Source organism: Prunus mume, linkage group LG3 (assembly GCF_029339155.1).
Source record: "Prunus mume cultivar Tortuosa linkage group LG3, ASM2933915v1, whole genome shotgun sequence".
NCBI lineage: Eukaryota > Viridiplantae > Streptophyta > Magnoliopsida > Rosales > Rosaceae > Prunus > Prunus mume.
Window position 1 is genome coordinate 1,750,481 of NC_142700.1, and position 27,291 is coordinate 1,777,771.

At 38.2% G+C, this 27,291-nt stretch overlaps 4 protein-coding genes, 1 long non-coding RNA gene and 1 pseudogene across 7 annotated transcripts; 2 read left to right on the plus strand and 4 right to left on the minus strand.

Annotated features, from left to right (window-relative positions):
* Window positions 1-930: 930 nt before the first annotated feature.
* Window positions 931-4,777, minus strand: LOC103324693 (S-locus lectin protein kinase family protein). Its single transcript, XM_016793137.2, has 7 exons — window positions 3,235-4,777; window positions 2,816-2,944; window positions 2,434-2,636; window positions 2,092-2,302; window positions 1,775-2,012; window positions 1,498-1,648; window positions 931-1,403 (listed from the first exon to the last, which is right to left on the minus strand). The coding sequence occupies exons 1-7, from the start codon at window positions 4,526-4,528 to the stop codon at window positions 1,095-1,097; spliced, it is 2,535 nt and encodes an 844-aa protein (XP_016648623.2). The 5' UTR covers window positions 4,529-4,777; the 3' UTR covers window positions 931-1,094.
* Window positions 4,778-8,508: 3,731 nt separating this feature from the next.
* Window positions 8,509-13,797, plus strand: LOC148918382 (uncharacterized). Its single transcript, XR_016125307.1, has 3 exons — window positions 8,509-8,642; window positions 9,286-11,198; window positions 11,283-13,797. It is a non-coding gene; the product is annotated as an uncharacterized LOC148918382 (long non-coding RNA).
* On the minus strand, window positions 9,067-12,596 carry LOC103324694 (G-type lectin S-receptor-like serine/threonine-protein kinase At1g11410). The gene is made up of 7 exons (XM_089048639.1): window positions 11,258-12,596; window positions 10,947-11,075; window positions 10,555-10,700; window positions 10,236-10,446; window positions 9,831-10,068; window positions 9,582-9,732; window positions 9,067-9,484 (listed from the first exon to the last, which is right to left on the minus strand). Exons 1-7 carry the CDS (start codon window positions 12,594-12,596, stop codon window positions 9,185-9,187), a joined length of 2,514 nt encoding a protein of 837 aa, XP_088904765.1. The 3' UTR covers window positions 9,067-9,184.
* On the minus strand, window positions 13,261-16,698 carry LOC148918383 (G-type lectin S-receptor-like serine/threonine-protein kinase At1g11410; annotated as a pseudogene). The gene is made up of 7 exons (XR_016125303.1): window positions 15,378-16,698; window positions 15,082-15,210; window positions 14,702-14,847; window positions 14,379-14,588; window positions 14,012-14,249; window positions 13,764-13,914; window positions 13,261-13,666 (listed from the first exon to the last, which is right to left on the minus strand). The product of XR_016125303.1 is annotated as a G-type lectin S-receptor-like serine/threonine-protein kinase At1g11410 (transcript).
* Window positions 16,699-17,352: 654 nt separating this feature from the next.
* Window positions 17,353-20,826, minus strand: LOC103324695 (G-type lectin S-receptor-like serine/threonine-protein kinase At1g11410). Its single transcript, XM_016792951.2, has 7 exons — window positions 19,459-20,826; window positions 19,160-19,297; window positions 18,802-19,004; window positions 18,420-18,630; window positions 18,098-18,335; window positions 17,841-17,988; window positions 17,353-17,747 (listed from the first exon to the last, which is right to left on the minus strand). The coding sequence occupies exons 1-7, from the start codon at window positions 20,747-20,749 to the stop codon at window positions 17,451-17,453; spliced, it is 2,526 nt and encodes an 841-aa protein (XP_016648437.2). The 5' UTR covers window positions 20,750-20,826; the 3' UTR covers window positions 17,353-17,450.
* A 2,265-nt stretch (window positions 20,827-23,091) lies between these two features.
* On the plus strand, window positions 23,092-26,823 carry LOC103324696 (G-type lectin S-receptor-like serine/threonine-protein kinase RKS1). 2 transcript variants are annotated; one of them, XM_016792952.2, is made up of 7 exons: window positions 23,098-24,471; window positions 24,605-24,742; window positions 24,928-25,070; window positions 25,182-25,392; window positions 25,514-25,751; window positions 25,873-26,023; window positions 26,112-26,823. In XM_016792952.2, the coding sequence occupies exons 1-7, from the start codon at window positions 23,232-23,234 to the stop codon at window positions 26,418-26,420; spliced, it is 2,430 nt and encodes an 809-aa protein (XP_016648438.2). In that variant the 5' UTR covers window positions 23,098-23,231; the 3' UTR covers window positions 26,421-26,823. The 2 variants fall into 2 exon arrangements, with proteins under 2 accessions (XP_016648439.2, XP_016648438.2); XM_016792953.2 differs by lacking the exon at window positions 26,112-26,823 and having other exon boundaries at window positions 23,092-24,471; window positions 25,890-26,028.
* Window positions 26,824-27,291: the final 468 nt, after the last annotated feature.

Genomic DNA, 27,291 nt, shown 5'->3' on the forward strand with positions numbered 1-27,291 from the left:
GGTTTTTTATAAGTTGTTGGGCTGGGCTTGTATACACGGTTTGGGTCATTTGGTTTGTTATTTCCAGCGTTTGATACGCTTTTCGTCAAGCTGCTGGAAGTGGCTTGACTAATTTTGGGCATTCTTTTGATGTGGGCTTATCTAAGTATGCAGGCTACTAAATATCTTCCTAAGATATTGGACCATTTTTCCCTTTTCTCTCATGCTAACCCATGTATTTGGATCTGAGGGATGAGCTTGAGTTTTAATGTTCCCAAGTGACTTAAAACTTTCATTTCCCAAACCCTCAATGAGCCTTGTGATTGCTCGTTACCATCCATACCACAACCCATTCAAGCAAGCCCAGGGTAATTTTGTGGCTTGGGCCCACTTAAGCTTGTGGCATAGCTTGGTGTTAAAACAATGGTTCTTCTTGCATAACACCTATGCTTGTGCTTGAGTTTTATTATGCCGTGATAAGTTATAATCGGGCCAAGTAACGCCGAATATGCATGTGAGCGTGATTTTATAAAGTTGGCATGCTCTTGGCCTTTGTGCACGTGCTTGCTTGGCATGATGTGTGGTCCGTGGCTTGTATCGGTGTGTCCTACAAATGCTCTTTTGTCCTGATTGAACTTCCTTTGTGTTCAACTATTTGTGTTGGGCCAATAATTAATCTGGGCTTGGCCCTTTGGATTTTTGGGCCTCAACACTCCTCTATTATATTATATATAACATATAGAATTTGTAACAATAACTTATAATAAGTTATAGTTCCCTCTAAAACAAATTAAACATTACTAAATTATAAGTACTTAGCTCTAAACATGTAATTATTGAATACTTAGATATTTTATATACTTGTATTTTCTACTTCGGCCCCCCTAACTTTACAATTCTAGCTCCGCCCTGCTTGTTGGAGTACTTCCACTCATAGTTTGACTTGGTAAATTAAGAGATAAAACGTGATCCGTGAGTTTAGTTACATTCAACCACACTAATCACAGCTTAATTACAATTACTAATTAATAAGCTTCAAGCAAATATTGTAGTGCACATTACTACTTGTACTAATTAGCTTATAACGTACAACATTTTGCAGCCTAGACCATTCATTAGCGAGCTTCTATTTGTGTACATGTTACATCATTTACAGAGTAAGCTCCTTCAGTGCTGGTTGACGGGTCTCCACTAGTATGACAGCTTCTCTTAACCAAAAATCCAGGTTGTCTTGGTGAAGGAGCTGCTGCATTATTTCCCAGCATGGACACAACCCCTGACATTGTCGGACGATTAGTCGCGTGCTCTTGCAAGCACAAAAGCGCAATTTGAATGCATCTTACAACTTCATCGACAGGGTACGACTCGCCCAAAGTTGAGTCAATAATTTCAGAGGCTCTACCTTCTTTCCACAAGTCCCAGACCTGAACGTACACAGCTTACAAATTAATCAAGTTTGGGGCAATAAGTAGAGAGTAGTTAGGACTTGTAAATAGCTAGACTTGTATGCTTGCTTACATGTCCAACCAAATTTGAGTCCGGATTATCATGATAGTAACCGGTATTCTTTCTGCCACTGACGATTTCAAGCAGTAAAACGCCAAAGCTATATACATCACTCTTTACTGAAAACAGTCCTTCCATTGCGTACTCTGGTGACATATAACCACTGCAGCAAAAACACAACATAATTTTGTACTCCTTCAGTTTGTGGCATTGTGACATAGGATTGACATTATAACAAATAGGGGTACTGGAAATTGGTAAGATATCTTTTATTGTAAAGGAAACTTACTATGTCCCAACCACACGATTTGTATTTGCTTCGATTTGTTCTGCTCCAAATATTCTAGCCATGCCAAAATCTGAAAGCTTAGGATTCATAGCAGAATCCAGTAGAACATTGCTGGCCTTTAGATCTCTATGGATGATTCTTAATCTTGAATCCTGATGAAGGTATAAGATCCCTCTGGCAATCCCATAGATAATCTCAAGGCGTTTTGGCCAATCTAAAAATGCCCTTTTTGCTTCATCTGATAAAAAGTCAGAAATTAGACAACATTCATGCCTGATTCAAGTTTTAAAAGATGTAGTAGCGAAAAGAAGACGTACTGAAAATGAAAGAGTCCAGACTTTTGTTAGGCAAGTATTCATAGATTAGCATCTTCTCTTCATCTTGAACGCAGCAACCTAAAATCCTGACAAGGTTCCGGTGCTGGAGTTTTGCAATAAGCACAACTTCATTCTTAAACTCTTCGATTCCTTGGCCTGAATTCTTGGCTAGTCTTTTCACTGCTATTTCCTTCCCATTGTAAAGCACACCCTGATCACATCATAATCCAAATTTAACTCATTGAGCAGATATCCTGTCCCTCAAAATGCACTTGCATTGTACATTCAAAAAGAGTAAAATCGATGCATGCACATACATCGTGTGAGGGAAAATCAAAATACCTTATAGACAGAGCCGAAACCGCCTTCTCCAAGCTTGTTATTGGAAGAGAAATTGTTTGTTGCTGCAGCTATGGTACGTAGTTCAAAGATTGGTAAGTCTGAGTTTATTCTGCTTTCCCCAAGATCTGTTCTAGCAGGAGAATCTTCCAAGTAGGTTGATGCTGTGGTCAGACTGAACGAAAATTTATCTTCTCTTCGCTTACCTGCCATCAAATACAAAAACAGATAATCTTAACATAGTTTGTGAAGCTCCAATCATTTCCAAAAATGAAAATAAAGACCCCAAGAATTTCAGACAATCTGAATGCAGTATGTTAAGTTGGTTATAGCTTTTTCTCATTAACAAACAATAATTAGAATTAGTGAAATTAAATTAGTCTACCTTTCATCTTCCTCTTTGCCAACCAAAACACAATGCAGAACAAGAGAAAGAACACTAGACCAGATGCTAGTGAAACTGCCAGCTTCTCCTTATGGCCAAGAGAACCATTTGACTTCATTGCATATTGTGCTGCAGAGATACGAAAGGGCCAATGAGAGAAAATTGAAATAAAACCCAATTAACTTAAGATTAGGAACTCAATTTTTGGTGTTTATGGAAAATCCCCAAAATTCTATAGAAATTTGGCATTAGTTTTTATTTTTGTTTTTACACAAGCAATATTAAAAGAGGGGAGATTTGAACTCAGAACATTAAGTGCGAGAATAATTACTCTTAACCACTTGGCTATAAACTTATTGAGAAATTTCGTACTTGTTTGTTGAACAGAAAAAGAAGATAAATTGATGAAGGAAGCATACCTAAAACAGTTGCATTAACTCGAACATATAAATCTTGACCCACATTCGAATAAGTCCTCGTGTCCACCAAGTTCCCGTGCCATGTCACGCACCCGATCCCTCCATTTCTTTCATCTGCATTTGAGTATGCCATGCAAGAACAATTCCTCAAGCACTCTGCTTCGCACGCTTCCAGACCCATACTCAAATTCACACGTGCTGCTGACGAGTTAGGTGCCTTTACACGTGGCACCTTCACGAACCCTTCCCCGTTTCGACAAAGGGACGCTCCCTTTGTACTCACGCACCCACCCGACCCATCTCGCAAATACCATTCATGGGGCAGCTTGGGTTTGAAACCGGGTAGGCATGTGCACACGAACTTATCCGCATTGGATGGGTCACAATTGCCATTTGCACCGCACTTCCCATATTCGTCACACTGCTCTTGCGGGGCCGACCAAAACTTGACCCACTGGTGCACCTGATTATGCCACGTGGACCGTTCAACGATTCCTGATTCATCAAGTACCATTCGCGAGAAAATTGATTCATTTGTGATAGCAAACACGACAGATAGCTCATCTTGATTGTTCACAAAAGTGACGTTGAATATGAAATTATTTGTCATTTCGGGTACACCGCTCCATCTCTCCCCGATCCATGCCCCGCCCCGCCAGCGCGGGGCTTGACCCTTATATAAAAACAGCTGCGGAAACCCACTCGGGTCAATCCCATACGAACAGGTACCAGTTCCCGGATCATCTTTGGACTTCCAGGATGTGAGAAACCTGTTCAGCTTGGACCGCCGGTCCAGCCCAAGTTTCATAAATGGGAGCAGTGTGTTAGAGGGATGATCAAAGCCTTGCCAGAGAGGACTTTGGCTACCGTTTTCAAGCAAAACAAGGTTCCCTGTATCCAAGAGCTTGGCTGTGGAGTTGTTTGGTGAAGAGACTGTGACATTAGCGGACCAAAGTGGGCTGCTTTGGTTCTTCCGGTAGATGACAAGGCCGCCGTGGCTGTTAATGGCTAGGAGGCCAGAGGTATCAGTGAGAGGGTTGTCTCTGTTTGCAACCCAGACGATGGTTTGCTCTGGAACTTTGTTGTACCAAACTCCAACATAGCGTTTCTGAGAATTGCCGGGACTGAAGAACCCAAGTGCAAAGATTTTCTTGGTAGACACCAAAACGTCGCCGTCTCTGAGGGGTTGGTTTGGCGTAATGGTGTCAAGGGAAAAAATGCAAGAAGGGAGAAGAACAAGGAAGATAAGCAATACATGGGTGATCATAGTCATACACCATTTTGTAAAGTCCATGGTTGGTTTTCTCAATGATGATTTTGATTGCAATGGAAAATAGAGATGAGATTTTTATTTTTATTTTTAAATTTTTTATTTAATAAAGCTGAAATTGATACGCTAGAGGTAGAGGTAGCTGAGATTTTAAACACACAGAGGTCCACCTAGCTGGGAGTGGTTGTAAAAAGAGAGCATGACACAGACACTACTCAACCAGAATCTTAACTAGCTGTGTAGTTATTGGGTGGAGTTTTCTTCCTTTGGCAACTTAGAGAAAAGTGTTGCAAAATGTAAATTTGAAAGCTTTTTTTAACAGAGAACACGTGAATATATCGTGAGACCAATAATTCTAACTTGCCCCACACGTCAACTGATAAAGAAAATTGACAATTGTTGTTTTAAACAAACTTTATATATATATATATATATATATATATATATATATTCATTTTAAAATGAATGATTTCAAACTCTATTTTATCACTTACACTCCTTTTTAGTTATAAAAAGGAGTGTAAGTAGATAAAATAGAAGAAAAAGGAGTGGACAAATCACCACTCTTAAAAATATGATACTTTTGCAAGCTTATGATTACGCATATAAATATGTCCTTGTGTCCATCAAATCTCCATGCGATGATTCCATCCTTCGCCTTCTCATCAGCACTCGTGTACGCTATGCAAGAACAATTCCTCATGCATTCCTTCTCACACACTTTCAAGCTCAAACTCATGTTCGCACGTGCAGTGGACGAGTCTGGTATCTTCACATATGCCAACTTCACGAACCCTTCCTTGTTTCGACACTTGGATGTTACCCTTTTTTTTTTTTCATGCACCCACTCGACCTGTTGGAGTACTTCCACTCATAGTCTGATTTGGGTTCGAACTCGGGCAAGCAGCCATGCTCGAACTCAAAATAGTATGGGTCACAGTTTCCATATTTTTCACATCTCTCCATTAGGCTAGAGACCAATTTACGAGCCACTAATGTTCTCGATCATTCCACACCAACAACTCAACAGTACTTGATTCTCCTACCACTCCCATTGAGATTGGGAAGATTGGATTGTTGGTAATTTCGTACATAAACGATGTCTCATCTTGGTTGTTCTTGAAACTAAAATTGAACATACCCTATAAGGATGTGATTTCCGGGATACCGCTCCACTTTTGGCCGGTCCAAGATCTGACCCGCCATTCTAGAGCTTGATCCTTGTATAAAATCAACTGTGGCAAACTACTTGGGTCAATTCTGCATGAGTAGTTTCCGATTCCCGAGTTATCTTGGGACTTCGAAGATGTTAAGAGTGAATTTAGCAGACCCATTTGTGACTTGGGTTAATTCGATAAGAATAATTCTCGATTATGAGTCATCTTGGGCTTTCCAAGATGTTAAGAATATATTTGACCTGGACCATCGATCCAGCCCACGTTTCATAAATGAAAGCATTGTATTTGTAGGATAATGAAAGCCTTGCCTTGCTAGAGAACCCTTTGGCTTCCATTTTCAATCAAAACCAGATTTTATGTATCCAAAAGCTTGGTTGTGATATTGTTTGGTGATGAGAGAGTAGCATTAGGGACCAAAGAGGGGTATTTTGGTCCTTCTAATAGATGACAAGGCCTCAACTCCTTGGCTATTGATTGCTAGGACGACACCGTAGGTATCATTGACAGGGTTGTCTCTATTCCACAACGACAACCAGAAATTAGTCACTTGTTCACGTGAAACAAGTAATGGATTGCATAAACCAGGCTGGACAAAGGACACGTGGTACCTCTTAGGCAAAGCTCACAGTCCCACATCGAAATCTCACTCGAGGTGCACGCCTCCCAAGATCCATAAATATGGGTACAAATTTTCAAAATAAGATAACGGTTACATTATGCTACTTAGCCTTTACTCTGTCCAAATTGCTATTCACTTCGTCCTTAAGCTAACTTAAGCATCAAAGTGTTTTCGGTTGGTACCGCCCCAATGCCCAAGGTCTTATCGTTGTTCTCTATCTTGCAGATCCTCCTCATCTACTAAAGAGCCTAAGAGACCAAAGGTGACACAATATCACTAAGCCGGGCCCGAAAGTCCTCATCCATTTTGAGGCATCAACAACAACTCTTGAGGTTTTTAAAGTCTTATTACGAGAAAGGACTAATGGTGTCACTGGAAATGTCGACAAGATATGGCAATTCCCTAGTACTGATCCTGGCTAGAAAGTTGCACTTCATTAATTAAGACCACTATGATAAAACTACTATGGCTTTCTAAAGATCACTTGGGTTGGGTGTGAAATAATGATAAAGATATATATAAATAAACGGAGTACTATAGGGAAGTAAAGGTAAAAAAAAATTGAAAAGTCCAAGCTTTTGTTTGAATGCAGTGCGGTAACCAAAAAGCCTGACCAGGTTCCCACGCTGAAGTCTTGCTTATACAACAATGAAGAAGAACGAATCGAATAAGGTTAACCAACCCTTCGGGGAAATTAATGATTATTTTTGTTAGTTTTGTCAAATCGAAGGCAACCAGTTAAAGTATATTCCACCACAGGTAAAGGTTCTAAAGTTACGCATTAGAAAACCTCAGCAATTCCTGATGTTGTCGTAACTTTAAAGTTTCTAAGACATTCTCACACTTAAATGGTTCTTAAATCTCTTAACGGAATTGACTGAATATATTATTAATACCGGACAAAGAAGTCCACCATATCAGCTTTACTATATTGTTAACGTTAATGTTGACACAACACAAGTGCAGTGCAGATGGTTGCTTATGTGTTGCAACCAAGGTCTTAAATATCGATACTTTTCAGAAATATCGGTGGTTCAAAAACACAGAAATATCGATGGAAATATCGGAAAAATATCGATATCGATAAAAATTGGATAAAAACCACGGAAATTATGATAAATACATAGAAATTTTTAATGAAACTTTAGAAGAAGATTATTTAGTCAATCATCTATTATTTTGACACAAAAAATTGGAAGGAAATGCATTGCATAGTGGATTTGTGTGATTTAAGTTGATTATATTGCGACTTGACAAACTTTGTGACTTAGAAAATTTGAAGTAATTAATGAAAGAGAATTAAACACCCCTTTGAAAATTTGAAGATGTAAACCAATTTGATTTTTCATGAAAATTAGGCACTTTACCATGCTTAAAAAATAATAGTGAAGATTGAAAATCAACTAAGAACATAAATAAATTTATCCAATGAAGAATTAAATAGCAAATAATGAAAATGATTATAGAGATTTAAGTAATTAAGTAACAATTTGAAGGAGAATTTAGTAATATAAGTATTTATAATGAATAATAAAATAATTAATAACATTAAATGGATTAAATAAAAAAATTATATTAAGTAATTAAGTCACATCTCACACTTCCCAAATGTTTTCACGGCTCTCTCTCCTTTCCTTTATGTTGGATTTGATGGAGATAACACCATGTGTCTTGTTGTGTGCCAGTGAATGATGGAAAAGTAACAAAACACTCATTTTCTGTTTTCACTGCAAAAAAGGGGTCCTCAAATAAAATATTATCATCCTTCCTTCCAATCCAAATCAAAGGTAAATCCATTATGCATATGTTTCAATCCAAGCACGCAGCTGACTTTTCTTCATAGGAACCAACGTTGCAATAGATACACGCAACCTTCTCTCTCTCTTTTGGGCATTCACCCATCTCTCTCTTTTTATTTTATTTATTTATTCCTCTCTCTCTCTCTCTCCCTTTCTTCTTCTATCTCTCCCTCTCTGTCTCTTCTTCCTCTTCCCTCTTCTCTCTCCTCCATCACAATCCTCCATACCTTTTTTTTCCTCTTCTTCCCTTCTCTCTCTCGCTCTCCTCTATCTGTTTTTTTTTTTTTGTTCTTCTATCTCTCCGTCCTTTCCCTGCTTCCTCTTCCCTTTTCTCTCTCACTTCATCACAATCCAAAACAGCAAAACATAAAACCCACTCCATAATTTAATTTTTTTCCTCTTCTTCCCTTCTCTCTCGCTCTCCTCTTTCTATTTTTTTTTCTGAGTTGAGAGACGGAGAAAGGCTGAGTTTCGGCGGCTGAGGGATTCATCTGAAGGCTTTTTTTTGGTCGAAGATTCATCTGAAGGCTGAGTTTAATTTGGTAAGTTCATATCACGATATTATCGATAATATCACGATATATTGGCCATTTAAAGCTGCAACTTGAACGAAAATATCGTTACTGAAATATCGGCGAAATTATCGAGAAAATTATCGATAAATTGACGATATATATATGGAAGTGTGCTAAAATATCGCTGCCCCAAGAAAACCATAATTTCGCCGAAATTATCGATATTTTGTTCTATGGTTGCAACTTGCAAGGACTCTGTACTTTCGTATACTTCTAAGGATGTCAATTTGTTCCTCAGCTTTGCACATATCTTCTGTATGAGTCAAGACAGTATGCAAATTTTTTGTTTTTCAGTTCAAACCAATATACGTTCTTTCGACCGCGAAAGAAGTCCTCAAGATGTTTTGTTCTAAAACAGGATAACAGGGGAATCAAATATCTTACCAAACAATTACAACCAAGATTTTAGTTGGAAGATTTACTAAATGTTGTCTTGAGTTTGATAACAAATAACAATAAATAAGACCTAACTGTAATATACATGACCAGGATGTGCAACATATAACTCATTAGCGTGCTTTGAGCATGGTTATCGTTACATCATTTAGAGAAGGAGTTGATCCTTTTGATGCTGTTGAGTTTGGATTGCTGGATTGTAATATAAATGCAGGTTTCTTGGGAGAGGGAAGAGTTGTTTCATTACCCAACATAAAAATAACTTCCGACATGGTTGGCCTATCTGATGCACTTTCTTGCACGCAAAGTAGCCCAATCTGGATGCATCTTGAAACCTCATGAGCAGGATATGACTCCCCCAAGGATGGATCAACCATACCTAATGCCTGCTCCTCTGTCCACATATCCCAAATCTGATGCCATTCAGAAGATCAGTTTAGCATAAAGATTCGAAAGTAAAAATTTGTAAGTCATTGCATATGTATTTTAGAAATAGTTTGAATTGCCTACTTGTCCAATCAAATTTGGGGAGGGAATTTGGTTATCATAACTAGTGTTCCTTTTGCCACTGATGATCTCTAGCAGTAAAACACCGAAGCTGAAAACATCAGATTTTTCTGAATACCGCCCTTCCATTGCATATTCTGGTGACATGTAGCCACTGCAGTCAGGGAAAATTGAGATAAACTAGTGAGCTAGTTCAGTGTTTCATAATAATCTCCATTATGCTTCTAAGTGTATGTACTCTGAAATACTTACTATGTTCCAACCACTCTGTTTGTATTTGCTTGGATTTGGTCTTCCCCAAACATTTTAGCCATTCCAAAATCTGAGATCTTTGGGTTCATTGTAGAATCCAAGAGGACATTGCTAGCTTTTAAATCCCTGTGGATAATTTTTAGTCTCGAGTCTTGATGAAGATATAAGACACCTCGAGCAATTCCAAATATAATTTCAAAACGTGTTTTCCAGTCTAACAAGGAGCTTCTTCTTTTATCTGACCCAAAACATGAAACCTCCAGTCAGTATGCAGAGTTGGGAAATTAAGCACAAGCTAACATGTACAAGTTCTGTTGTGATAATTTATAGTTTAGTTTATCTAAGTTATGAGAACCATTGTTTATCAAATTACAACAATGGCTACTCGTGAATTGAAAAGTATACCAAATATGAAGAAGTCCAAGCTTTTGTTTGTCAAGTACTCATAAATCAACATCTTCTCTTTTGTATGAATGCAGCAACCAAAAAGCCTCACCAGGTTCCTGTGCTGAAGTTTTGCTATCAACATAACCTCATTCTTAAATTGTTCTAGACCTTGCCCTGAATTCTTTGATAGTCTTTTCACAGCCACCTCTTGTCCATTAGCTAATAGACCCTGAAATTGTCATCCTGACATTAGTTTAGTGATTTAAAACAGTAATGCAAACATGAAATAAGCAATTCAGAGATCAATTTAATTACAAAGCTATCATGTTTCACATACCTTATAGACTGGGCCAAATCCACCTTCGCCGAGCTTGTTAGCAGCAGAGAAATTGTTTGTAGCAGCAACAATGCTTTTTAGGTTAAAAAGTGTCAGGTCTTGATGTGTTCTACTGTCATCATCATTCTTCCTTTCCCAGGGATATTCTTTAAAATAGAATTACTTTAATTATTTTGTCTAGAAAACAAGACAGAAAGGAAAAATGCATACTGGGTAACCGCAATTACTATATAAAGATTAAGAGTTAAGTTAATTCACATTTTAGTCTCAACTCAACCTATTTTAGTTCATGTGTGTATTCTTTGCAGCACTTATTCTACACCAAATTCTATGAAGCTGGCGTCATTTGAATCACTTGATATTAAAAGAAAACGAGTAGGAAGTTTGCTTACTTTTTCTCTTCCTCTTTGAACACCAACATCCAAAGCAAATGAAGAAGGATATCATAGCAATAGACACTACCAAAATTGGCAGCATCCCTTTTTTGGCAAGAAAACCCTTGGACTTCTTTGTGTACTCAGCTAATGTGGAAAACAAAAAGAAGAAGAAAAACCTCAAATATTGACTATGCATGAGAAATAAAGGATGTGCAATGTTAGTACATAAAAAGGTTTTCTTCTGCTTTGATTCAGGAGAGGAGAATGGTAAGGAATCAAACTGTGTTTTAGAAATGTTAAGAGAAGTTGTCAATAAAAAAGAATACCTAACTCAAGTGCATCTACACGTAGGTATAAGTCTTGATCCCCATCTGCAAAATTCTTTGTATCTACCAACTTCCCATACCATGTCATGCACCCTATTATAGGTGCATTGCGGCTGATGGTGTATGCCAAGCAAGAGCAATCCCTCAAGCACTGCTGCTCACATGCTTTCCAACTCAAATTCATATCCACCCGTGCCCACGATGTATCAGGGACCTTCACTTTTACTAACTTGATGAAACCTTCCCTGTTCTTGCACGACTCGAGCCTCCTCACGCAGCCACTAGATGCATTTCTCATGTTCCATTCGTCTGGCAACTTGGGTTGGAACCCTGGTAGGCATCTGCATTCAAACACGCTGATACTGTCCGAGTCACAGTAACCAAACGCTCCACACCTGCCATAATAATCACATCTGTCCATGGGGCCAGACCAGATTTGATTCCATCCAAGGTCTTGTTCATACCAGTTAAATTGTTGGATCGTTCCAGAATAGTCTACCACAATTCTTGTGGAGATGGATGAGTTGAGAAGACCCCAAGTAACAGTAACCTCATCTTGATTGTTCAAAAAGCTAGAATTGGAGAAAGAAGTAGCTAGCACCACCGGTATGTCACTCCACCACCACCTACCAGTCCTCCAGTATCGAAGATTACCATTGTACAAGACCATCTGAGGAGCTCCATTTGGGTCAATCTTGTAGGTGTAACTTCCGGTTCCCGGGTCATCTTCGGATTTCCAGGAAGTTAGGAACCAGTTGAATCCTGTCCGCTTGTTTATTCCAAGTTTCATGAATGGAATCACTGTATGAGTGAGATAATCGAAGCTTTGCCATGTTACCTTTTGGCTGTCTTGTTCAACCAAAACAAGGTTTCCAGTATCTAAGAGCTGAGCTTTGTATTTAGGATCAGGGGTGGATGATGATGAGATTGAAACATTGGATTTGGTGGACCAGAGAGTAATGTTGCTTCGGTTCCTGGCGTAGAGGATGAGGTTTCCATGTGCATCAATTGATAGGACCCCTGAGGTTTCATTTATAGGATCGTCTCTGTTTGCAACCCATACAACTGTTTTTTCTTTATCTCTCTTGTACCAGATTCCAACATACCGGTTGGTGGATTTTCCAGGGCTGAAGAAACCAAGCTCAAACACTTCTCCATTAGAGACTAGAACTTCACCATCTCTGATGGCTTGATCAGTTGTTATGCTATCTATCGAATTACAGCATCGGATAAGAAGAATGAATTGAACAAGTGCTGTAACGATTAAACCTTTCGTAAAATTCATGAACATATTTTGTAATGAAATGCGACTGAGCCCCAGGGAAGAAGTATGGTCCATTAAGAAACTTCAACAACTATCATGTGGTCAGAATTTGCTAACTCTAAGATCTTTCAATAATTTGTCTGACTATATAAGAAGACTAGGAAGTCCACTACGGCAGCTTTACACTCATTCTTCTTTTTTTTGGCTGTTTGACATTTATATTATTTTCTAGCTCAATATTGCTACCAAATATCACAAGCAATACTTTGTTATACAAATCAGCTTTGCACATGTCTTCATGGAATCATGAGTCAACCAAACGGTGTTGTAGTAACTCCGGAGTCTCTAAGGCATTCTCACACTGCAATGGTTTTAAAAAAATTTCAATGTGATTGACAGAGTCTATATTATTATTGCAGGAAAGAGAAGTCCACTATGCCAGCTTTACAATATTGTCAACGTTCATGTTGACAGTTCTTAAATATTCTGTTCCAAGACAGGGGAGCTGGGGTGAACTTTTGTATACAAATCAAAATGTCAATTTGTTCCTCAGATTTGCGCGTCTTCTTCACGAGTCAAACCAATATGCAATTTTTATTATTATTATCATTATTTTCACTTCAAACCAATATAAATTTCGACCTTAGAACAAGTCTTCAATATGTTTTGTATTAAAACTGGATAACCACAGGGGAAGCAACATATTCTACTAAACAATTACAACCAAGACTTTTGTTGGAACAATTACAAAATATTGTCTTAAGTTTGATAACAAATGGCACTACGTAAGACTTAACTGTAAGACAAGAAAAAAATGAATATGATGTAGAACATATATGTCATTAGCGTGCTTTGAGAACCGTTATTGTTACATCATTTAGAGAAGGAGTTGATCCTTTTGATGCTGCTGAGTTTAGTTTGCTGGATGATTGTAATATAAATGCAGGTTTCTTGGGATAGGGAAGAGTTGTTTCATTACCCAACATGAAAATAACTTCCAACATGGTTGGCCTATCTGATGCACTTTCTTGCACGCAAAGTAGCCCAATCTGGATGCATCTTGAAACCTCATGAGCAGGATATGACTCCCCCAAGGATGGATCAACCATACCTAATGCCTGCTCCTCTGTCCACATATCCCAAATCTGATGCAATTCAGAAGATCAGTTTAGCGTAAAGATTCGAAAGTAAAAATTTGTAAGTCATTGCATATGTATTTTAGAAATAGTTTGAATTGCCTACTTGTCCAATCAAATTTGGGGAGGGAATTTGGTTATCATAACTAGTGTTCCTTTTGCCACTAATGATCTCTAGCAGTAAAACACCAAAGCTGAAAACATCAGATTTTTCTGAATACCGCCCTTCCATTGCATATTCTGGTGACATGTAGCCACTGCATTCAGGGAAAATTGAGATAAACTAGTGAGCTAGTTCAGTGTTTCATAATAATCTCCATATGCTTCTAAGTATATGTACTCTGAAATACTTACTATGTTCCAACCACTCTGTTTGTATTTGCTTGGATTTGGTCTTCCCCAAACATTTTAGCCATTCCAAAATCTGAGATCTTTGGGTTCATAGTAGAATCCAAGAGGACATTGCTAGCTTTTAAATCCCTGTGGATAATTTTTAGTCTTGAGTCTTGATGTAGATATAAGACCCCTCGAGCTATTCCCAATATAATCTCAAAACGCTTTTTCCAGTCCAACAATGAGCTTCTGCTTTTATCTGGTCCACAACATGAAACATCCAATCTCAGCATGCAGCTTGGGGAAAGCAAACGCTAACATTTACAAGTTCTGCTGTAACTGATTCTTCATATATGCTTTAGTTCATTTAATCTATGAAAAGACGTACCAAATATGAAGAAGTCCAAGCTTTTGTTCGCAAACATTCATATATCAATATCTTTTCTTCGGCATCAATGCAGCAACCAAAGATCCTCACCAGGTTCCTGTGCTGAAGTTTTGCTATCAACATAACCTCATTCTTAAATTGTTCTAAACCTTGCCCTGAATTCTTTGATAGTCTTTTCACAGCCACCTCTTGTCCATTAGCTAAAAGTCCCTGAAATTGCCATTCTGACTTTAGTTTAGTGATTCAAATTTGAAAACAGTATTGGAAATGTCATGAGCAATTGTGAGATACGTTTAATTAGGAAATTATCATGCTTCACATACCTTGTAGACTGGGCCAAATCCACCTTCGCCGAGCTTGTTAGCAGTAGAGAAATTGTTTGTAGCAGCAACTATGCTCTCTAGGTCAAAAATTGTCAGGTCTTGATGTGTTCTTCTACTATCATCATTCTTCATTTCCCTTGGATATTCTTCAAAACATAATTAAATTACTTTAATTTTGTTGCCTAGAAACTGAACTATACAACTGAAAGGAAAAATGCTTACTATATAAGGATTAGGGTTAAGTCTCGGCCTTTTTTAATTCATCTGTGTATTCTTTGCAGCATTTATTCGACACCAAATTCCATTATGTTGGCAGTGAAATGATACGTGTCAGATGACTCACATGATGTTATAAGAAAAAGAGAAGGAAGTTTGCGTACCTTTTCTCTTCCTCTTTGCAAACCAACATCCAAAGCAAATGAAGAAGAATACCATAGCAATAGACACTACCAAAATCGGCACCATCCCTTTTTTGGCAAGAAACCCCTTGGACTTCTTTGTGTATTCAGCTAATGTGGGAAACAAAAAAAGAAGAAGAAAAACCCTCAAATATTTTCTATGGATGAGAAACAAAAGATATGCAATGTTAAGAATCCAACCATGTTTTGATTCAGGGGAGGAGAATGATAAGAATTGTTCTAGAAATGTTAGAGAAGTTGTCAATAAAAAAGAATACCTAACTCAACTGCATCCACACGTATGTACAAGTCTTGACCCCCATCTGCAGAATCCCTTGTATCTACTAAATTCCCATACCATGCCATGCACCCTATCATATTTGCATTGCTGTTGATGGCGTATGCCGAGCAAGAGCAGTCCCTTAAGCACTGCTGCTCACATGCTTTCCAACTCAAATTCCTATCTATCTGTGCCCACGATGTATCAGGAATCTTCACTTGTTCTAACTTGACGAAACCTTCCCCATTCCTGCATGCCTCGAGCTTCCTCACGCAGCCACTCGATGCATTTCTCATGTTCCATTCATCTGGCAACTTGGGTTGGAACCCTGGTAGGCATTTGCACTCAAACACACGGAGACTCTCCGAGTCACAGTAACCAAACGCTCCACATCTGCCATAAATATCACATCTGTCCCTGGGGCCAGACCATATATTATTCCATCTGAGGTCTTGTTCATACCAGTTAAATTGTTCAATCAATCCCAAATGGGCTGCCACGATTCTTGTGGAGATGGATGAGTTGAGGACACCCCAAGTAACGATGATCTCATCTTGATTGTTCACATAGCTGGCATTGAAGATATTAGTATCTAGCACTACCGGTATGTCACCCCACCACCACCTAATCCCATTCCAGTTACCAGTCCTCCAGTATCGAACATTACCATTGTAGAAGATAATCTGAGGAGCTCCATTTGGGTCAATCGCATAGGTGTAATTCCCCGTTCCCGGGTCATCCTCGGATTTCCAGGAGGTCAGGAACCAGCGGAATCCTGTTCGCTTGTCAAGGCCAAGTTTCATATGCGGAAGGATTGTATCCGTGGGGTAGTCAAAGCTTTGCCATGTTACCTTTTGGCTGTCTTGTTCAACCAAAACAAGGTTTCCAGTATCTAAGAGCTGAGCTTTGTATTTAGGATCAGGTGTGGATGATGATGAGATTGAAACATTGGATTTGGTGGACCAGACAGGAATGTTGGTTTGGTTTCTGGCGTAGAGGATGAGGTTTCCATGTGCACCAATTGATAGGACCCCTGAGGTGTCATTGATAGGATTGTCTCTGTTTGCAACCCATACAACTGTTTTTTCTACATCTTTCTTGTACCAAATCCCAACATAGTGGTTGGTGGACTTTCCGGGTCTGAAGAACCCAAGCTCAAACACTTCACCATTAGAGACTAGAACTTCACCATCTCTGATGGCTCGATCAGTTGTTATGCTATCTATCGAATTGCAGCACCGGATAAGAAGAACAAATTGAACAAGTGCAGTAATGGTTAAACCTTTTGTACACTTCATGAACATATTTTGTCATGAACATTTATCTCTTTAACTCGATAGTATTCAAAGAACTTTTTCTTTCCCAAAAAAAATATGTGAGCCCCAGAGAAGAAGTGCAATCTATTAAAGAAACTTCAACACCTATGACCTGGTTAGAATCAGCCTGGCTCTAAGATCTTTCAACACCTCATCGATTTGTCCATTCTTTCGGGGATTGACTGGTAGGAAGTCCACTATGGCAGCTTTACGCTCTTTCTTTAATGTTTGTGTTATATGAGTTGGGACATTTGTTTACTTTTCTAGCTCAATATTGTACACCTGAAGATATATTGAAGCTAAGTTCCGCTGCTGCTTTAGCTTATGTTTTTAAATGTATATAGATTTGACTGCAATGACACTTATTATATTTTTTATACTAAGGCAGGGGGAAAACGGGGGAACTGGGATGCTACAAAATATCACAGCCAAGACTTTTATATAAAAATCAACTTTGTACATTTCTTCATGGAATCATGCATGACTCAACCAAACGACCTAACTTTGAAACATTTAGGTGATTTTAAATCTATTTTCATAGAAATTACTGATTTATATACATATATATTAATCTGCCATTTCTGGAAAACTTTTCATGGTGAGCATGGTTGGTTTTAATAAATCTTTGGTGATGCATGGTCAATTTGGAGTGTAGTGTTTTCTGGAAATACAATGAGCCTCCCTCATATCTTTCATGTACAAAGAATTCTCGATTTGAATACAAAAGTTTAAAAGTAATAGAAAAGTCTACAAATTTAACGAGCTTCAATAACTGTGACTGTTACATCATTTACAGAAGAAGCTCCTCTAGATGTTGAAGAATCCTGGCCACTATTTTTAAAACTAAATGCTGCCTTTTTAGGAGGTGGAAGACTAGTTTCATTCCCCAGCATAAATACAACATCTAACATGGTTGGCCTATCTGTTGCATATTCTTGCACACACAAGAGCCCAATTTGAATGCATCTCATAACTTCATGAGTAGAATATGACCTACTCAACAACGGATCAACCGTGTCCAAGGCTTTTCCTTCAATCCACAAGTCCCAGATCTGAAAACATTTTAAGCATAATCTTTAGGTTAACTATTCAAAAAGTAAATTCACCATCTGAAAAAAAGAAAGAAAGGATATCTGTTTACTTACTTGTCCAACCAAATTCAGAGAGGAATTTTCAAAATGGAAATTGTTCTTCCTGCCACTAATGATCTCTAGTGCTAAGACTCCAAAGCTAAAGACATCAGATTTTGTGGAATATAGCCCATCCATAGCATACTCTGGTGACATGTAACCACTGCAATGACACAATATCAGTACCTAAAAAGATATGGATACCATCGGAGTTTCATTTTGTAAATCGGTTGTGCATGTTTCGGATTGAGAGCAGAGAGTGAGAGTTTTACTATGTGCCAACAACTCTGTTTGTGTTTGCTTCAATCTGGTCATCTCTGAACATTCTTGCCATGCCGAAATCTGATATTTTTGGGTTCATTGAGGCATCCAGTAAAACATTGCTTGCTTTCAAATCCCTATGGATAATTTTTAGTCTTGAATCTTGATGAAGATATAGGATGCCCCGAGCAATTCCGATGATAATTTGAAACCGCTTTCTCCAATCCAACAATGACCTTCTGCTTTTATCTAAACCAGTACATAAAATCTTGTATCAGATACAAGTTTAGGATTGCATAATTTTAGAGTTAGATGGGTGTAGAGATGACATACCAAAAATGCACAAGTCCAGGCTGCGGTTTGGCATGTACTCGTAGATTAGCATCCTCTCTTCTTTATCTATGCAGCAACCCAAAAGCCTCACAAGATTTCTATGCTGGAGTTTTGCTATAAGCATTACTTCATTCTTGAATTCTTCGACGCCTTGTCCTGAATTTCTTGATAATCTTTTGACAGCTATTTCCTGTCCATCAGCTAGGCATCCCTAAAATAGTAAAACAGATTCAAAAATTATAATCACAACTTCAGATCAATGTAATGTTTGCATTAATGTGTTGATACATTTGCAGCAAAGTAAACTGATAACACATGCATATTTCACATTTTTTACGAGTCATAAGGTACTGAGATACTCAAAATGTTCTAAAGAAAATACCTTATACACCATGCCAAAGCCACCATGTCCAAGCAAGTTAGCAGAAGAGAAGTTGTCCGTGGCTGCAACTATGGTGCTTAGATCAAAGAAAGGTAAATCCGTTTTTCCTCTGTGTTCATCAACCTCATTTTTCTTCAGTAGAACTTCATGGCTTCTTGAACCAGCAATGGCATCATTCAGCAATTCGGGTTGTCCTCCTCTCCCTGTTTCAATTCCATTACGATTTCAGGAATAATGATTTCAAATTTTAACTATCCAAAATTTGCTTTTTGTTACTTTATTAGCAACCAAACAGAATTCTAGATATCTAAGATCCTTATGAATTTACAAGATGAATAAATGGGAAGTTTTTGCATACCCTTCCTGCTCCTTTTCCTAAACCAACATAAAGCAGCGACGATAAGCAATGATGTAACAGCAATAGACACTCCTAATATAATAGCCAGTCTCCTATCTTTGGCAGAGAACCCTCCTCCTGACTTCTTTGTATACTGAGCTGAAAAAGAAGAACAAAAAGAAAAAGCTTTTCATTAATGCCATGAGTGATATATTAGATTTAACAATAACCAAGAAACTAAAATTCCAACTTCCATGAAAATTCAGAGAGCAAAAATGAAAAGCTTGCCCCCCTAACACTTAAGTTGAAAACTCAGGTACCTAACACAAGCGCATCAGCACGAATGTACAAATCTTGCCCCCCTTCTGTGAACTGCTTAGTATCCATTAAATCTCCAAACCATGCCATGCATCCACTCCCTCCATTCCTCACATCTGCACTGGCATAAGCCAAGCAAGAGCAGTTTCTCAAGCACTCTTCCCCACATGCTTCCAAACTCAAACTCCTGTTCAATTTTATTGTGGAAGTATCTGGAACCTTAACATTTTCCATCTTCACAAACCCTTCACCATTCCTACACATGGATGGTGACCCCTGAGGCCTCTTGCACCCACCCGTCCCATCTCTCAAATCCCAATCCTGTGGCGAGTTGGGTTCATAACCAGGGTAGCATGTGCAGTTGAACCCACTGTTAGTGTAAGGATTGCAATCACCAAATTGACCACACTTGCCATAGCTGTCACAAGCATCCAATGGTGCTGACCAAAGGGTAACCCACTGGTGCTGCTGCCCCTGCCATGAAAGCTGGTTGAGTGATCCTGTCCCATCTATGGTTATCACTGAGTAAATTGAAGGGTCAAGAACAGACCATTGAACAGCAATTTCATCTTGGTTGTTCACAAAATTGATCTTAAACACATTGTTGCCGCTCTCAGCCGGTATGCCACCCCATTGAATCCCATTCCATTGACCTGACCTCCACCACTTAGCTTGATTCTTGTACAAGATCAACTGTGGTGAGCCATTTGTGTCCATTCGTAATGAACAATTCCCAGTTCCAGGATCATTGTTCGAGTTCCAAGATGTGAGGAACCGGTTGATACCGCTTTTTTTGTCCAATCCAAGTTTCATACTTGAGAGAAGAGCATGTGTAGGATGATCAGAGCTTTGCCATAAAACATTCTGGTTGTCTTGTTGAACCAAAACAAAATTTCCTGAATCCAGGAGCTGTGCTACAATATTGTTGTTACCTGATGATGGGACGGAAACATTTGTTGACCACAGAGGAAGGCCTTGACTGCTATTACCATGAGCTAGTATGAGATTTCCATCAGTGTTGATTGAGAGAACTCCAGAGGTATCATTGAGAGGGTTGTCTCTGTTAGCTACCCACAAAACCTTGTCCTCTGAGAAGTTGTACCAAATTCCGACATAGCGGTTGCTAGATGTGCCAGGACTGAAGAAACCAAGCACAAAGGTCTCATTCTTAGACACCAGGAAATCACCATCTCTGATAGATTGATCAAAACTGATGGTGTCCAAAGAAAAGCAGAGCTGCAGAAGAAGGAGCTGAAGCACTAATGCTATTAGAAGACCTTTTACAAATTGCATTATTGCAGAACAATTGCAGAACAAGGTTGACAAAGCACTGATTGCTAGCTAATGTAATGTTGAGCAAGTTATCTTGTTATTATTATTATTTTGTTTCATTTTTCGTACTTTATTTAAGAAGAGAAATTTGGCCCACCACAAAGGACTTCATGGAAGAAAACTTTAATACAGACAATCCATTTTGAATGCAACGCCTTTGGACTTTGAACAGTTGGTGGGTGGGATATAGCGTCGCCAAGTCAAAAACATATGTTTTAACTTATATTATTAGAGCATCTGAAATGATTATGATCAATGCAATTTTATTACATGAAATTGAACTAAAACAGTAAAATCTCACTTGCAATGGAGTGAGAACTCTCAATTGAATTGCAATAAGTTAACTATGAGACCCACATGCCAATAAACTAAAGCTATTAAACTGTATCATTACAAGTAAAATTGCAGTTCAATTCAATAAATGCCAAAATAATTCAATTTATTAAACTATTATATTCAACTATTGAACACAACACGAGGATTGACCATTTCAATTCAAGAAAGCCAAAATTTTGAGGAAATTGACACACCAACGGTTGCCATGGGCCCCATCACTCACACATGAGGGCTAACGTTTTTACAGCCTTAAATCCACTTTGGAATTTTCCAAAAAGCAATAGATGTTTCAACCACTCGCTCATTAATATGTATTATCTCAGTCATGGTGGGCGTGCGTCTTATAAAATAAGATGAGGACAACAAAGTCTAGATGCAAAGTCAGAGGGTGTGTTCTCCCTTTCACACTTCCTTCCAGGTTCCAAAAATGAACTATGTGGAGCAGATGACTCTACCATTCAAATTAAATTTAATTAAATTTTATCATCAGTTTACAAGAAGATAGCAGCAGCCAGGGCTCATTTGCTGTGTGGTTTGTGGCTATAATTTGCTTAAATGGTGGCTGAATCAAAGGATAGTCAACCCCCAGAGTTCGTGTCTGGAGACAAGTGCTGTGTTGTGTCGTGTTGTCTGTGGGCAGCTGTTAACTAAAAGAAACTTTTTCCAAATGGATTCCAGTTTCTGGGAAAGTCAAGGTTTAGAGTGAGTTGATGTGCATTTTGATGTATACTAGTATGAACCTTTCTAATAACTAACCTCTCCTCACGCGCGGAACAGTTTTAGGAACAGTCAAGGTTTAGAGTGAGTTGATGTGCATTTTGATGTATACTAATATGAACCTTTCTAATAACTAACATCTCCTCATGCGCTTCCGCGCTTGTCATAGGTTATTTATTTTATTTATATTTATAATTTTTTTAAAATTTAAATTTATTTTAGAATTAAAAAAGATAATGGGTAGTTGTGTTCCATAAAAATATGATTAATTATCTGATTTTTCTTTAATTTTAAATTTTTTAATATGAAAAAGTGTGAATTTATCATATTATCCTCATTTAATTAATAATTTCAATTCTTAATGTTTGCTTTGACCAATGACATTTTCTGATATTTTGAATGTTTTATTATTCTTTACTTTTTGCTTTATATATAGATAAAATAGGGCATTAATATACTTTATACGTGCTCTGTATGTATGGTTGTGACTTGTGATTTGTCACATGACTCACATCTATAATAGGAACCTTTTTCCGTTTTATTTTTATTAATTGGAAACGGAGCATTTGAATTTGGAGCATCTTCTAACATTTAAAAGTGAAGTACAACTAGACTAAGAACCAAATAGGAGCTTTACAATAAAAATCTCATGTATCACTTCTTATACAATAAAAATCCATGTATCTAGATGCTAATTAATTTTTTATAAAAATAATCTTATAGTTCTAAAGACTATTGCAATATTAGGAAATGTAATTGAAAAAATAGTCAATTTTTTGGCGAAGTGGAAGCCTGAGGCCCAAGCAACCTTTAAGCACACACAAATCTGGGCCGAGTAACACCCACACCATCACCAACACCAGCACCAACATGAACATGGTCCTCAAACAGGGCTCAGCCAATTTGGGTTTGGGTAAGGTCGTATCGGGCAACACATTCCTAAATTTGGCCCATGTCTACTTTGCGGGAACATTCCAAGTGTTTTGGGTTTCAATTTTTTTGTATTTTTTAATTTTATGCAAGCAATAACAACTTCATTATAATAAGTCAGAAGTCCCTAGCAGTAGCCGCCGCACTAAAATCTTGGCATAAAAAAACCCGAAAGAAAGAGTATCTATCAGTGAATTTCAAGTTAAGCAATGATCACTTCTCATTACGATTAATAAATAGACAGTCAATAATCATTTTATATAGATGGTTGGAAAGGCGGTAACTAACCAATACCAATAGTCAACTACCAATAATCGGCTATAGAAATGTGTTCCTGTAACCTGTTGTACAGCTGACCATTCAGACAAGTAGCAGCCATTTCAATACAAAAAAGAAACATCAATGAAACACCACCAGATTCATCGTACATGCAAAATCCCAAATTCCCAGAAAAACAAAAATGTTTCTCAAAGCTTTGCTTGTGTTCTTCCTCCTCCTCTTTCCCTTTTCCTCATCCATTGACACCATAGCACTGAACCAACTTGTGAAAGATGGTGACTTTATAGTGTCCAAAGAAAACAACTTTGAATTAGGCTTCTTCAGCCCCGGCAACTCGAGCTCTCGCTATGTTGGGATTTGGTATGCAAATAAGTCTGAAAAGGCAGTGGTTTGGGTTGCAAACAGAAACAACCCCATCAATGATACCTCTGGTGTTCTCACAATCAATAGGTACGGAAAATTGGTTCTTTATGCTCACAATATTGACAACGTTTCTATTTGGTCAACAAATGTGTCGGTCGAAACCACAAGCACTTGTGTAGCTCAGCTTTTAGACACAGGAAATTTAGTGCTTTTCCCGGATAGTATTAGTAAAAGTGAAAGCTTTATATGGCAGAGTTTTGATTACCCTACAGATACTCTACTTTCCGGAATGAAAGTTGGGTTGAATTGGAAAACTGGGATGGAATGGATCTTAACATCTTGGAAGTCCCGAAATGACCCTGGAACGGGGAACTATAGCTTGAGGCTCAATTCCAATCAGACTGCTACGCCTGAATATTTTTTGTACAAGGGTTCGACCAAATATTGGAGAATGGATCCAGGGCCAAGGCCCTTTTTTGTGACGGATAATGAAGAAATGTACTATTCCCCATTTTTGTCTGATAACACCTCAGTAATGATATCGGTGGTGACGGATTATGGGGTTTATCAACAACTGCTATGGAGTGAGGCTACTAATAAATGGGAGGAGCTCTGGGCTGCACCAAAATACCGGTGTGACCCATATGGCCGCTGTGGTGCCAACAGCAAATGTAGCCCTGACAATATTAATAGGTTTGAGTGTGAGTGCCTACCAGGGTATGAACCAAAATCTCAAAATGCTTGGAATGGGAGAGATGGGTCAGATGGGTGTGTGAGTAAGCGAATGGGGGTGTCAAAGTGTGGGAATGGGGAAGGGTTTGTGAAGGTGGCACGGGTGAAAGAGCCAGACACATTGGACGCAGCACGATTGTTAGCAAGTATCAGTGCCAATGAGTGTGAGCAGGTGTGCTTACGCAATTGTTCCTGCACGGCATATATACACATAGAATGGGACGGTCGCAATGATTGCTTGGTATGGTACGGTGAGTTGCTGGACATTTTAGTCCGCTCAGAGCTAGGACAAGATCTATATGTTCGGGTGGACAAAATGGAATTAGGTACTACTTGGCTTGCCAAGGAAAATTTCAGTTATAAATTTTCAGAATCTGTGAAACTTACTAGACTGGTTTTGGTGTCCATATGAGTTCTCTTTTCCATGGTTCTAATCCTTTGTCCCACTCTTATGTGTAGCTGATAATACCAGAAAATCGAAAGGTTTTCTCAAAAGGAGGGGTTTGCTGGCTATTGCAATAGTGGCTGTGCTTCTCACATTCGTACTAATCATTGTGTTTGTGTACTGGTGGCTGAAGAGAAAGAGGACGATAAAAGGTATGAGAAGTACTTATCTGTGTTGAATTGTTTAACTGTTTCATCTAAATAAAACAGCAATGTGCTCATGGAAGTATGGAAGTACGGAATTGGTTGTTAAAAGTTCCATTTTCTAGTCATTTTGTCAATGCAAATGGGACACTGAGGAGAAAAGGAACACTAATTTTCTTTTTGTGATTGCGAAGACTTTGTGGAGGCGGATGAACTTGAGGAAACTAGGAGACACCCAGAGCTGCAATTTTTCCATCTGAGCACAATAATAGTAGCCACAGACAACTTCTCTCCTGTCAATAAACTTGGCCAAGGTGGTTTTGGCACTGTTTATAAGGTAAGGTCCCATTTCAAAGTCCTAACATTTCATAATCGAATGATTTCTTCTGAGCAGTAGAAAATACTCTTCTTCTCAAAGCTTTATAATGGTGTTGAACCATAACTTCAGGGTCAGTTAGCAAATGATCAGAAGATTGCTGTAAAAAGATTGTCCAAAACTTCAGGACAAGGAATTGAAGAATTCAAAAATGAAGTTGCTCTGATAGCTAGACTTCAACACAGAAATCTTGTGAAACTTTTAGGCTGTTGTATAAAGGGAGAAGAAAGGATGTTAGTTCTGGAACACTTGCCAAACAAAAGCTTGGACTCCATTCTTTTTGGTATGTCTAGAGGAAAGATTCATTTGTACATGCCATTTCTAAAATGATGAAGAATATTCTTGAAGCTTCCTACTGAACTTTATAACATTTATTTACTCGAAAGCCAAATATCTTGATACAGATCACGCTAAAAGATCCTTGTTGGATTGGAAAAAGCGGTTTGAAATTATCAATGGGGTTGCTCGTGGGATTCTTTATCTTCACCAGGACTCAAGACTTAGGATAATCCATAGGGATCTAAAAACCAGCAATGTTCTTCTAGATGCTGAGATGAACCCAAAAGTTTCAGATTTTGGCATGGCAAGAATATTCCATGGGGACAAACTGCAGGATAAGACCAATAGAGTTGTTGGAACATAGTAAGAATCATATTTGCACTCACAAATTCTTGGAATAAATCACCATATACTGAACTTTCACATTCATTTTACTGTTCTTTGGCTGTAATGCTGTTTGATTTTGTTCATATGCATAATGCAGTGGCTATATGTCTCCAGAGTATGCAGTGTTCGGGAGATATTCAACGAAATCAGATGTCTTTAGTTTTGGGATCATATTGTTAGAGATTGTAAGCGGCAAGAAAAACAGCGGTTCTTATCAGCAGGATGAATCGCTAAACTTGATAGGACATGTAAGTAACACAAGTTTTGCTAACAATCTACTCTTTGCACTTAATTCTTATGCATCCCTTTTCAAAACGTTACTGTCAACAACTACAGGTTTGGCAGCTGTGGAGAGAAGATAGAGCCTTAGAAATTGTGGATTCGTCAGTAGCGTCATATGTGCCTGATGAAGTCATGAGATGCATTCAAGTTGGTCTCTTGTGTGTGCAAGAAGATCCAAAGGACCGACCAAGCATGTCAACTGTTGTCTTCATGTTGAGTGGTGAAGCATCTCCTCCATCTCCTAAGCAGCCTGCATTTGTCTTCAGAAAAAGTTCCGGCAATGATGCTGCTGATCCATCAATTCCAAAAGGATTAGATTCGTCTATAAACGACTTGACAATAACTAAACTTGAATCTCGATAATGATACATGCTCTTGCTGTCATAATTATCAAAGTGCTATTCTATTTGGCTTCCTTATCAATTTACCGCTTTGCTAGACTCTTGGAATGGTCTTTTGACAAAACAGAAACTCTTGGAATGGCACTAGTATATATTGGTCATAATTTAAACAAGACAAATTTTCTCGTTTATGTGACATACTTGTATTAGCAAACAATGTAAACTATTTAGTACGTTTTTGGTGAAACGGAGGCCCAAGTTCCAAGAACTTTAGGCATGGGAGGGGGCCTAAGTTGAAGTTGTGTGTTGAGGGGTTTAAGAGCATCTACTATCATGCTTCATGTGTGCTCTGTATTGTAAGTATAGTTGTGACTTGTGATTTGTCACATGACTCACATCTATAATAAGAACTTTTTTTCGTTTTATTTTTATTAATTGGAAACGGAGCATCTCCTAACATTTGAAAGTGAAATACCACTAGACTAAGAACTAGTTGGTTGTAGTTTTACAATAAAAATAATCTTATATAGTTCTAAAGACTAATGCAATATTATATATAAACATTAGGAAATGTAATTGAAAAAATAGTAAATTTTTGGGTGAAGTGGATGCTTGAGGCCCAAGCAGCCTTTAGGCACACACGAATCTGGGCCGAGTAACACCAACACCAACACAAACATGAACAAGGTCCTCAAACAGGGCTCCGCTAATTTGGGTTTGGGGAAGGTCAAGTATCGGGCAACACAGTCATAAATTTGGCCCATGTCTACTTTGCGGAAACATTCCAAGTGTTTTGGGTTTCAATTTTTTTTTTAATGCGAGCAAGAACAACTTCATTATAAAAGAAGTTTGAAAAAAATCAATCAATTAATAATAGCAAACAGAGGGTACCT